Source organism: Petromyzon marinus, chromosome 49, assembly GCF_048934315.1.
Source record: "Petromyzon marinus isolate PM22_M1 ecotype Great Lakes invasive population chromosome 49, UKy_Petmar_22M1.pri1.0, whole genome shotgun sequence".
In the NCBI taxonomy this organism is placed as follows: domain Eukaryota; kingdom Metazoa; phylum Chordata; class Hyperoartia; order Petromyzontiformes; family Petromyzontidae; genus Petromyzon; species Petromyzon marinus.
Window position 1 is genome coordinate 6685394 of NC_133715.1, and position 12280 is coordinate 6697673.

General features: G+C 56.8%; 1 protein-coding gene across 7 annotated transcripts in view; it reads left to right on the forward strand.

Annotated features, from left to right (window-relative positions):
* LOC116952919 (SAM and SH3 domain-containing protein 1-like) overlaps positions 1-12280 on the forward strand; it is a 304847-nt gene that overhangs the window by 249117 nt on the left and 43450 nt on the right. For all 7 annotated transcript variants that reach the window (XM_032972628.2, XM_032972630.2, XM_032972631.2 and 4 more), the window contains exons 9-10: positions 2616-2778; positions 7020-7714. In XM_032972628.2, coding sequence (XP_032828519.2) covers positions 2616-2778; positions 7020-7714 — 858 coding nt within the window. The remainder of the gene's footprint in view (positions 1-2615; positions 2779-7019; positions 7715-12280) is intronic.

The window sequence follows — 12280 nt, forward strand, 5'->3', positions numbered from 1 at the left end:
GTGGCCAGGTCTCGCGCGCTCAGTCCCTTCCAGGGTGCCTGTATCTGTCGGCTACCGGGGAACGTAGGCGAGGAGATAGTTGTAGAGGTTTGGGGCCGACAGGGTCAGTCGGTGACAGTTGGACACGGGGAGCCGGTGGGACCCGCTGGGTGCGGACCAGTGGGACCCCGCGAGGTCGCGGCGGGGTGGGTGGGGGGGGGTTTGCGATGGCTCGCCGCCGAGCCCTGCTGCTGTGCCTGGAGTTGCTGGCGAATCGCGGAGAGGTATGGCAGTCGCTGCGACCGCTCACGAGAGGCCCGCACGATCATCTTCGCCACCACCACCACCACCATCAAGCCATCATCAGCCATCATCGTCATGAGCCGATATCAATCCACTGCTGGGTGAAGATCCCGCTAGGCTGTCGGAATCTCTCTCGTGGTCTCGCGACGTAACGAGCTTATTTCATCGCTCCATCTCCGCGCTGGCGGCCGGATTCCTTGCGCGTCGCCGTTCATGACGGAAGGGCGCACTGAATTTATAGAGAACCTTACAAAAATAACGTGGTGCTCTCATTGCTCTCACCCACGCCTTCTCCCCGTGGTGTGTAAATAAGTGCAGAGTCCAACTGTTACGTTCTTATCCGTCTCTCTCTCTCTCTTGCCCCTCTGTGTGCGTGCCATGCAGAAGGGCCTTTGTCGAAAACGTTGCCTATTACTCTTTCTTGTAGGGCCACACACACTGTTATAATGGATGTATTTAGTTTATGTTGTACTTCTAGATATCCTGATCTATGTGGAAGTCTGTGGCTCTCTATGTAAGTATTTGAGTAACTCTTTTGGGTCTTTATTAAAATGTACAGGTTTCTGTGCAAGTTTATAGGTATATGTGTAGATCTGTGGGTCTCTACGTCAATACATGGGTCTCTGTATAAGTCTGTGTGTCTCTTTTGTGAGTGTCAAAGACTATCAGTCTATTAGGGGAGTGAAACTGTCAAACAAATATGTGAACACAAATTATAGGGAGTGAATAATTTATGCCAGGGTAGAACATATGGTTGAAAAAGACCTGAAGCATATGGAATGTTAAAAGGTTAAGTGTTCTTCTTGAGTAATGTATTTATTATTATTTTCTGTTTTCACAAATGCTTATTCAGCCGCTCAGTCATTAACATGAAAGCAATAAGTGGCAATTGTGGAGGCTAATGAGCGGGGGCTTAATGACTCGCTGGATATTTATTCCGGGTCGCCGTGTGTGGGGGCACGTGACCAGTAGGTAGTAGTCAAAGCCACACAGCGAGAGAGAGAATCATGGATGTGGTGTGCCGGGTACATAAATACAAATATATACGTTCTGAATTTGCCCGGGGAGGATACGATTGTGATAACGTTGCCAAACCGTAGCGCGCCCGCTGCTTGCTACGGAGGTTCGTGGTTTGACCCCGGCAGACTGCCTTGGTGGCGAGATGTTCACGACCTCGCCTGGTATACAGGAGGTCGTGGGTTCGATACCGACCCTGAACGCTGGTTGTGTATTTGGAGTTTGCTTGTCTCTCTCGCCGTGGATCATAGTGTGGCTTTTTCTCCGGGTCCTCCGGTTTTTCTCTAAAAATGTAGGATCAACATCACGCCTTTAGAGTGTCTTGCTGCTAAATTTTGATTTAAAGCTTTCGTGACTGCAGGGATTCATATTCTTGGTTCTTTCGGTAAAGTCACGTAGAAGGGAAGCAAAAAATTCTCATAAAATTTGTGAGAATTGTATTGTTTTATATTTTTATTATTTTATTGTTTCCCTTCTACGTGACTTTACCGAAAGAACCAAGAATATGTTGCTGCTATACATTTCCACGTGACGAAAAGCCGCTTCGTTGAGCTATCATTTGTGATGGCCGGGTCGCTTCTGAAAAAGAGCTACATAGCTCAGTGGGGACCTTGCCTGGTAAAGCAAACGTTGTTAATGAATAGTTCATAAATAGTTAATCCTGGCGGTGCTCGTTAACCGCACGGCGCAACTGTACCCGCGGCGCCAGCGTCGCAGTGTGGACGGTGAGGATCCCGTGATGTCGTTCTCAAGAGCGCAGGCTGTCGTGTGCCGGCGTCATGGTCCAAATTTGCCATGACTCTAAGAGATGAGAAAAGCCGCTGTTTGTTGAATCGTGTGAAACCGCCGCCGCCGCCGCAGACGGCACTCCTCTGTGAAGCATCACGGAGCCCTCGCGGCAGCAGCCTTGAGAGGAGCGCGAACGCCAACGGTGCGGGATTGCCACTGTAGGCGCGTCGCAGTGATGCCATGCCTCCGTGCGGGTTTAATGATAGATTCCGTTTCTCCCCCTCCTTCTCTTATGTACCCTCCCTCTCCTACCCACACCTCCTCCTTTACCCCCCATCAACCACCTTCTACTCTTCTGCCTCCTCCACGATTACCTCCTCTCCTCCTCATCTTCCTCCTCATCCCTCTTCCCCCTCCTGCACCACCTTCACCTCTTAATTCTCCTCCTCTTCCCCACTCCTTACCCTCCCACCCCTACCCCCGCCTCCTCCTCTCAAACACCTTTACCTCTTCCGCCTCCTCCTCTCCACATCCTCTCCTCATCCTCCTCTTCTTACCCCCCTCCCCCCTCCCCCGCGGCTGTGAAGTCAGTGGACCAGTCGGAAGAGGACTCTGAGGGCGAGGGCAAGTTCCGGCGTCTGCACAAGCTCGTGTCGTCCAAGAGGAAGGGCAAGAAGAAGGCCGCGGCGGCGGGCAGCGGTGGCACCGCCAGGAGTGACGACAAGAAGAGGTCCACGTCGCTCTGCGAGGGTACGTCGGTGGCACCACTTTGCCGCAGCGCCACGGGCGGGCGGAAGGTCACCCAGTGATGGAGGGAATCCAGAATCGAGTGGAGGAGGGAGTGGAGGCAGGAGATGTTGTAGCTGGCCCTGCTGGTGATGGTGGGAAGCCAGTGGAGGAGGGAGTGGAGGCAGGAGATGTTGTAGCTGACCCTGCTTGTGATGGAGGGAAGCCAGTGGAGGCAGGAGTGGAGGCACCACGGTGGCAAGATGTGAACTACCTCGCCTGGTATACAGGAGGTCGTGGGTTCCATCTTTATCCTGGCACCTGCTGTATATTGGAGTTTCCATGATCTCCCCATGGTCATGTGGAATTTTCACCGGGTCCTCCGGTTTTTCCCTCCACATTTAAAAGTGTGCGTTTGGAGACTAGACAGTTTTATAAACTAAAACTATAAAACTATGAACGTTTTTTTATTTTACCAGGTAAGGCCCACTGAACTTAACAGCTATTTTTCAGAAGCGACCTGCACACAAATGATAGCTCAAAGAAGTGGCTTATCACGTGGAAATTTCGAACTATCAAATGCTCTAAACGCACGTTAAGTATTATAATCCACGCGACCACGGGGAGAGAAAGAGAGCATGCAGGCTCCAAATATACAGCAGGCGTCAGGGTTGGGATCGACCCCACGACCTCCTGCATACCAGGAGAGGTCGTTAACATCCCCTAGCCACCGTGGCCCCCACTTGTTTATCAACAAACGCTGGGATCGTTACGTGGAGAGGGCGTGCGGGACCCACTCGCCCCCCCCCCCACTCGCCCCTCCCCCATCCCCACTCACCCTTCCTCACTCACCCCTCCTCACTCGGCCCAGCCACCCCCACTCGTCCCCCACACTCGCCCCCTCCTCGCCCCCCTCCCCACTCGCCCCTCCCCACTCGGCCCCCTCACTCGCCCGACCCCCACAAGTGGGCGTCAAGGGCTCCGTCTCGAACCCGACGAGAGTGGTCACGACGTTTGTGTTCAAGTGGATCGGTGCGCCACGGTGGCTCGGAGATGTTAACTACCTCGCCCGGTATACAGGAGGCCGTGGGCTCGATCCCGACCCTTGACGCCTGCTGCTGCTGCTGTATGTTTTGAGTTTGCGTGTCTCTCCACACGTGGTCGCGTGGATCTTTTTTTATTATCCGGGTCCTCAGGTGTGATTCCCCTCCCCCCGCCACACACATTTAGAATCAACGTCACACGTTTGGCGCATTTGGCTGCTCTAAATGCCCACGTGAAAATGATAAGGCCGCTTCGTTGGGCCTCTCCTTTGAGGTAGCCAGGTCGCTTCTGACGAAATAGCTTATACAGCTCAGTGGGTCTTACTTTCCTGGTAAAAAATAAAAAAAGTTAATAGTTTTAAATAGTTCACGGAATCGGTCCTCGCGAGCAACTCCTCGCTGTTACCCCCCCTCCCCCCCCTCCCGTCACCGCGAGTCTTAAGTGACGTCACGCACGGGGACAGAGAGGGGACAGAGAGAGGGCAGAAGAGAGGGAAATAAGAAGAGAAGGCATGGGCGAATGAGAGGAGAAGGGATGAATGTCCTGGGCTTCCCCTGCGTCAGCTCAGCCTTAAACGAGCACCTGGCGCAGTGTGTAGACATCATCGCTGCGGAAGACAAAGACGGCCCGGGCGTGATGCTGCTGGCCGTATCGCCCCGTCCGTCACGTGCCGTGCCGGGCTTCGTAGGTGCTCGCTAGCAGCACTTGCCCCAACAATCCGTTGAGGCTATATGGGTGGTCTTTGTATATGTGTGTGCGCGTGTGCATATGCACATATGTTAATGCTGCGATCTGTGTGGAGGATACTTGAGTGCGACAGATGGGTTGGGAGTCGTGAGCATCGATTGAACCTGTGTGTGTGTGTGTCCGTGTCTTGTGTGTCTGTGTGCACGTGTGTCTGTATGCATGTCTCTGTGCGTGTGGCTGTCCGTTTGTTTGTCTGTGTGTTTGTCCGTCTGTTGAAGCTCTACGGGGGATCTTTGTCTTTATTGTCCGCTTGTGCACATCAGCGTCTGTGTGTGTGTGTTCTCTTCATACGAACCCGGCGACCCGGGATCGATGTCCACTCACGGCCGACACCAGTGACGATTATCTGAACGGGGCCTGTGCATCCCGTAGGTCGACTCAGCCTCAAATGTGTACCTGGTGCGATGTGTAAATACCAGCGCTGGGGAGAGAAAAGGCTGCCAATCGTGGTTCTAGTCCCACCCCCTTGTGCGCCGTACCAGCTTTAATAGGTGCTCGCAAACAATACTTTCCCCAACAGTCTGCTAAAGACTTAATGGGGATCTTTGTGTTTTGTTTGTGTAGAGGTGTGTCTTCACTTTCTCTGTTATGTCTATTTGAATGTAGGCGTGCGCGTGTGTGTGTGTTTCTACGTAAGCACGTGTAGCCACGTGTGTGGTCTCTGCGGGTGCGTTCCTCGCTCACAGCACTTGCCCCAACAGTCCGCTAAGAGGCTATACGGGGGATCTTTGCCCGCGTCTTTGTGTGCACACACAGCGCGCACACTCACACGTCATCCGCTTAATCCACGTTTGTCGACAAATCCATTCCAATGCCCCTGGGCTGTGATTCAAGACAGATGCGCGCCGCTTGTTTCAACGTCCAGGGAACATTTGTGCCACGTGCTGGGAGGGAGGGGGAAGGGAGGAGTGTGAGGTGGGAGAGAGAAGACGGGGAAGAGAGGGAGGAGGGTGAGAATGTGCAGAGGAGAGGCAGATGGGAGGAAAGAGGGAGGGAGAGGAGAGGATGGAGAGGGAGGTAGGCGAGAGTGAGGAGGGAGGGAGCTAGGAGAGAGTGAAGAGAGAGGGAGCTAGGAGGGAGGAGAGAGTGAGGAGAGAGAGAGGGAGGTGGAAGGGAGGAGAGACAGTTCCTTGGAAGACGTTCACCGAGGCGTCTCTCGTTAATGATGACGGAAGCAGTGTGCTCATTAGCGCACTCACCTGCCGCTCGTTAGCGCCCAGATGGCGTCAATTAACTAATCAGCCGGCACCTGCGCTGTTTACCTTTGTTGACGCACTTCTGCGTTAGAGCGCGCCACGCGCGGAGCCTGCTGTTGGTACAACGAGCAGCTTGATGGACAAGCATCACAGATAATAATAATAATAAGAGTGCCGTGTCGGTATGTAAAAGTGTGTGGCGCTGTAGTGTAGCGGGTTAGCGCGCTGCGCTACGAACCCGGCGCCCCGAGTTGGATTCCCGCTCATGGCCAACACCAGTGACGATTTTCTGAACCGGTCATGAGCCTCCCCTAGGTCGATTCAGCCTTAAATGAGTGATGTGTAAACATCGCTACTGGGAAGACAACGGCGGCCGGGCGTGGTGCTAGTCGCCCACCCCTATCGTGTGCCGTGCCGGTCTTCATAGGTGCTCGCCTAACAGCACTTGCCCCAATAGTCTGTTCAGCCTATACGGGAGATCTCTGTCTTTGTTGCGGTGCTGTCATAGCAGCAGTGTGACGCTCAGCAGCACACCGAAATTTCATCTCTTGAATCCCCACCCCAACCCCCCAACGTCACCCTGCGGTGGGTCGGGTGGCTGGTGGTGGGGTAAAGTGTGGGTGCTTCTGCCTCATCCATGACGGTCCACCCAGCGTGGAAGATTAGGCCAATAACCCCCTATAGTTCAGAGGGGGGGGGAGGGGGTGCTCTATAGAGCTCCCTCTAGCAGTCAGCGGTGGCTGCACAAGTTATTGCAGTTTGCTTCTTTACCTTTATATCAACGTGCTTTCACAGTATTTGACTGCTGCTATACTTTCGCACGCGATAAGCCACTTAATTTGTGATGGCCAGTTCGCCTTTGAATGAGAGCTGCGTCACTCAGTAGAGCCTTATCTGGTAAAATAAAATATAAAAATGTTTTACTAAGGGCGTGGAGGATTGGGAGTTTCGTGAGTTTTGATAGTCTCTTCGAGCGCTGTGGCTTTTGTGGCCTCTGCTTTTTGAGTTCTTTACCGTTAAGTTGACGGCACAAGAGCTGTAAAAGTTGAGAGTTTTGAGAGCCACACTCTCTCTGCTCTCTCTCCGTAGTTGGCTTTCGCGACCAATATTATCCACAATCGAGGTCTTTTTTTGGTTAGATCGCGTAAATATAAATGCGTCGTTAAAACCTCTCCAACACAAAATCGGTGTGCTGAACTCGTAACGATTGGCTGTGTCGGGTGGGTGGTCGGTTTAACGATGCATTTACATCTCTCCGCTCTCTCCTCCGCCCCGCAGGGAGCCCGGCGCTGGGAGGCCCCCGAGGGCTACGCGACCACCTCCTTCCCCGCCCCTCATCCCTCGACACGTCCGGGCCGGGCTCCCCCACGGGCCCCGCCGATCTCGCGCTCTCCCCGCTCCAGCGTGGCTCCTCCGCCTCTCGCGAGCCGAGTCTGTCTTCGCCTCCGCCGCTCCAGCCCCCGACGACGCCGTTGCTCCTTCCCCGACCTCCTCCGCCCCCCCCACCTCCCCGCTCCCTCGAGTCGTCCTCCTCCTGCGACTCCTCGCTGGGGAGCCTGCGCCCGTGCCGCAGGGCCGACGGCGACGGCGGCGGCGGCGGCGGCGGCGTCCCGTGGGACGCGTCGGAGACGAGCATCTCCACCACGGCCTCGGAGCTCACCGGCGCCTCGTCGCCCTCGGCCGACAGCACTCCGGGGGCGGGCACGGCCGCCGGCGCCGCGCTGTCGCTCGCCGACCTCTCATACTCCTCGTCGGCCTGCGGCGGCTCCAGCTCGGGAGAAGTCACCCCGAGGAGTCCCGAGAGGCTCCCGCTGGAGTTGCAGCTGCAGCAGCAGCAGCAGCAGCAGCTGCAGCGCGACACGGAGCTCTACAGCTTCGTCAAGTCGGGCGCGATGAAGAAGACGCAGCAGCAGCAGCAGCAGCAGCCGGTGTCGTCGCCAACGCCGCCATCGTCGGCGTCTCCGAGCCACGCGGTAAGTGCCGCCCCCCCGGTGCGCGGCGGAGGTGGCGGCTGCGCCGCCACCACGGCGGCGGCATTCCCGTTCCCACGGCAGTTCGTCGCGTCGCTGGACGAGATCAGCGCCGCCCGCCGGCGGATGATGGCGCTCCGCAGGAACGGCAGCTCGCCGGCGAGCCTGCCGACCTGTCGCCTCTACCACGACCGCGACGACGGCGCGGCGAATGGCGCCGCCGGCCACGCCGGCTCCCCTGCGGCGGCGGCGGCGTCGTCGGAGAAATTTGACGCGCTCGTCGCCAGGATAGAGCGGAACCTGAGCCAGCTGATGGAGAGGAACGCGGTGGTTTTGGCGGCGGGCGACCAGCGCAGGCCGACGGGCGAGGTTGTAGGCGGGGGCGTCGGCGTGCGGGGCGCGTCGGCCGAGCCGCGGGGCCGGAGGCGGCGCGTCTCGGCGGCCGAGGCCGCTCCCGGTGGACGCCGGGCCGGTGGCGGCAGTGGCCGGAGCTCTCCGGAGACGGCGGCGGCCGAAGCGCAGCAGCAGCAGCAGCAGCAGGCGAGGACGTTTGTGAGTGGGGAGCCGGGCGGTGGAGTCGGTATCTCGGCAGCGACGGTGGTGGCGTCCCATCGGAAGCGCGCTGGGAGTCTTTGCGGAGCGGCTGCGATGATGACGACGACGATGATGACGATGATGGCCATGAGGACGATGCATGCGGCGATCTGGAGGTTAACAATCGCTTCCGATGTCATGCGACGCTCGTGCGATATCGAGCACTGGGGATCGGATTGGTTTTGGATAATAAATATTTTGTTCCCATTGCGTTCTTAAGAACGAAAGAGAGAGAGAGAGAGACGATAACTCCTCCCAGAAGCCCGAATTGCGTCGCTGTAGAATGAGCGGTCGCCGGTGCTGCGGCATCAGGCCCAGCCTGACGTTACTCCTGGCCTGACGTTACCCTCGGCCTGATGTAGCTCTTGGCCTGATGTTACTCTCCACCTGACGTTACTCTCCGCCTGATGTAGCTCGTGGCCTGACGTTACTCTCGGCCTGACGTTACTCCTGGCCTGACGTTACTCTCCACCTGACGTTACTCCCGGCCTGAAGTTACTCACGGCCTGACGATAACTCCCGGACTCAACGCGACTCTCGCGCCGCCGTAGGGGGGGGGGGGGGCGGGAGGGGGGGCGAGGCGCAGTTCCGATGCGACGCCACAAATCCCAAAAGACGCTCTGTGCACTCGCAAACCCCCAAACCGCCCAGGGGGCAGCCAGTCCGTGGCTCCTGCCCCGGGATTGAGTCTTCGCCGATGCCCCGTTCTTCGGCGGTGTTTTCTCGTTCTCGGTCAAATTCAATTATTTTTGCTTGCACACGGTGTTTGCTCCTCGCGGCAGGGAGGGCTTAAGGGGTGGGGGGGGGGGGAACAAATCTGCCACCGCGATGAGCTACGAAGCTGGTCAGCAAGTGGCATCAACAGACGATACAGGAGCAAGACGGGGAAAAGGCAAGCGGGTCCACGAGAAATTGATTAAGATGGATAGAGCACTGGAGGTAGTAATTGCACCTCGTGCGTTATGTTCCCGCAAGGATTTGCCCAACACCAAATGCGAGCTTGGGGCGAGGCATCAAAAACACAAACAACAGTCCCAAACCACAGCACGACCACAAAACACGCAGAGTCCCTCGATTACATTGCAATCAATGTGGCGCACCGTTCGTCCAACGTGACAACTCGATCTGTTTGGCTGCGTGTCGGGCGGCGGGAGGTGAACACAAAATCTCTCCCCCCCGCGCACGATCTGGAGGGTGGGCCAGGCACGTGGGCATGCTCTGAGAGCCCCGCATTTACAACAACAAAATAATCACCTTTTAATTAAGGCAAGAGGAAAAATTCGACTTGCAACGTCGCCGGACGAAAGCTCCCCCCCTCCCCCGGGTCAGGAACTCCTTTTGCGCCCGGCCTCGTCCGCCAGCGGTGCCGTCGGCAGGGAAATTGCGGGGCCTGCTGCGCCCAAACGCTTATGCTTCTCTCGCGGCCGCCCCGTTCGGCCTCCGGGGCAAGAGTGGCATTATTTGCGCCCTTAACGAGGGTGCCCTTAGCCGTGGCGACCCATCCGTGGCGGGGGGGGGGGGTGTTAGCGGTGTGCCGGTAGCGCCGGAAACTTCACCGGCACCGCAGCGACTGGGAGTCGGCGGGGGGTGAGGCTCGTCGTGTGCCCATCGGCCGGCGATCGCCAGCTTTACGGTGTTAACTCTTCTTAACGTCTATTATTGTGGCCACCATTCCCTGTTTAATAACAATTTGCACCTAGTCGGCGCACCTCGCGGTGTCCCGGGGCGCCCTCGCCGAGCCTCATGAATTCCTGTGGCCGCCGTGTTCCCGGTCGCGTCAATTCCAGGGGGACTCTTTCGGCACCATTGGCTCCCCCACCCTGACAAAGCGGTGCTCGTTCTTATCGGTGGGGGGGGGACGCTGGGCCGAGTCAACCCCCCACTTGCCCCCACCACCCAACTGAGGGGCGTGCGTTACGGTTCACAGCCACCACCAACGCTCACACCGAAGAAGACCACGGTCCAAACGCACTCCTAACTCATGGATCATTGGACGGGCTAGACAAGAGACACACCCTCCCGCCTTGGCTAACGAGCAGGGATTGACACACCCTCCCGCCCTGGCTGACGAGCAGGGATTTTGCGAGCTGGGATTGCGAGTGCACGGATAGTTGGCGCCGCAGCATGCCTTGTTCCTGCATGCTGTCATAGCGTGCTGTCCGGAGCATGCTGTCCGTAGCTTGCCGTCGTGATGGCCTGCTTGTGATTCAGGCTAAGCCCTGATCTTTGGTGGTTGTTGTGGTTGTTGTTGTGGTGGTGGTTGTTGTTGTGGCCGTGGTTGTTCTTGTGGGGCGATGGCATTTGAAGCTTAAGTGAGAAGGCTCTGTTCGTGTGTAAATGTTGTTGTTGTTGGATGCTGTGGTGTTGTTGTTTTTGTGCGTCACAGCATTTCAGCTGAGCTCTTGGCTTCGGTCAATTTTGAAGTGTTGTTGTTAAGCCTGAGTCTCATGACTCATTTTTCTGGAGGGTCCTGCCAGTTATTTATTGCAGTCGTGGTTAATGACTGCTGCTGCTGTGTGTGTACATTTCAGTTGAGTCATTAGCCTATTTTGTCGACCCACTTGATGTGGATTGAGTCTGTGGGATGAATCTATCTGTGTGGAGGTGTGAGCGCTATGTGTGGTGGATTTTCTCCGGTGTACTGCGGTTTTGCTAAGGGTGACCAAGAAAAAAGATCCCCCCCCCCCCACCCCGTTTAGCCTCAGCGGACTGTTGGGGCAAGCGTTGTTAACGAGCACCAATGAAGGTCGGCACGCACATGATGAGGGGGTGGGTGGCCAGAACCAATATATACGTCTCCCTTATGGTGATGTTTTTACACCGCACCTGGTGCTCATTTGAGTCGACCTAATGGAGGCCCAGGACCGGTTCAGATTATCATGAATAGTTTTGGCCATGAGCATGAATCCAACTCGGGTTGCCGGGTTCGAAGCGCAGCGCGCTAACCGCGCTGCGCCACCGCTCCGCACTTGCCAGCACGACCACCAGCAAGCAAGCAAGCAGGGCTTGCCAGGTGCTGTAGGTGTGGGGGCAGACAGCGCGGTGAGGCCAGGAGGTGGCGGTGCCGCGCGTCTCCCCCACGTGGACAGCGGCGCAGGGGCTGCTGGGCTGTCTCCGGGCTTCTCCCGTTGCCTCCTCCCCACACACGAAGCCAAAAACTCTCAACGCCAAACCACGGAATTCACGACGCAAACATCCCAGTGGCAGGCAGTAGCACCACCCTCCTGAGAAACGAGCCTTGGGACTCTTGGCCATGTCAGGTGACGGAGGGTCGAACGACACAAATCTGACCAAAACATCATTGCGTGGTCTACCATCCCCAAAGCATCAGCAACTCGGACTCGAGGAGCCCACCTTCCGCTTGTGCGGGATTTCTCGGCAGGTCGCTGACCAATCTTCCGCGGTGCGCATCGCCGTGGGGGGGGGGGGGGGTGTCATGTTCATAGTAACCGAGTCGGCGGTCGGGCGGTGACGTGGCAGGGATTTTTTTGGCGATGTCTCCACCGTGTTCCCTGCCGGCCCGGCGGGGAACACGTGGCCAGCAACGTTAGTTTTTAATTGTACATTTAAGTATAATTAAACACATGCACGATTTTATTTGATGGATTGTTTGCTATAGCTACATTACATAATCAATTGTGCTGCCAAAGATGTGCGCTGAATAAATGTCGCTAATTGTTTTGTTGGTGGCGGTGCTGCTGCTGCTGCTGAACAAGGCACAGCCAACAATGGCCACACGGGGCGATCCCTCGAAACGTCGCCAGGCGGGGAGCGGTGGTCTAGCGGTTAGCGCGCTGCGCTACGAACCCGGCAACTCGAGTTGATTTTCTGGCCAACACCTAGTGACGATTATCTGAACCGGTCCGAGGCCTCCCCGAGGTCGGATCGGCCTCAAATGAGTGCCTGGTGCGGTGTATAAACATCGCCGCTAAGGAGACAAAGGCGGCCGGGCGTGGTGCTCGCCACCCACCCCAT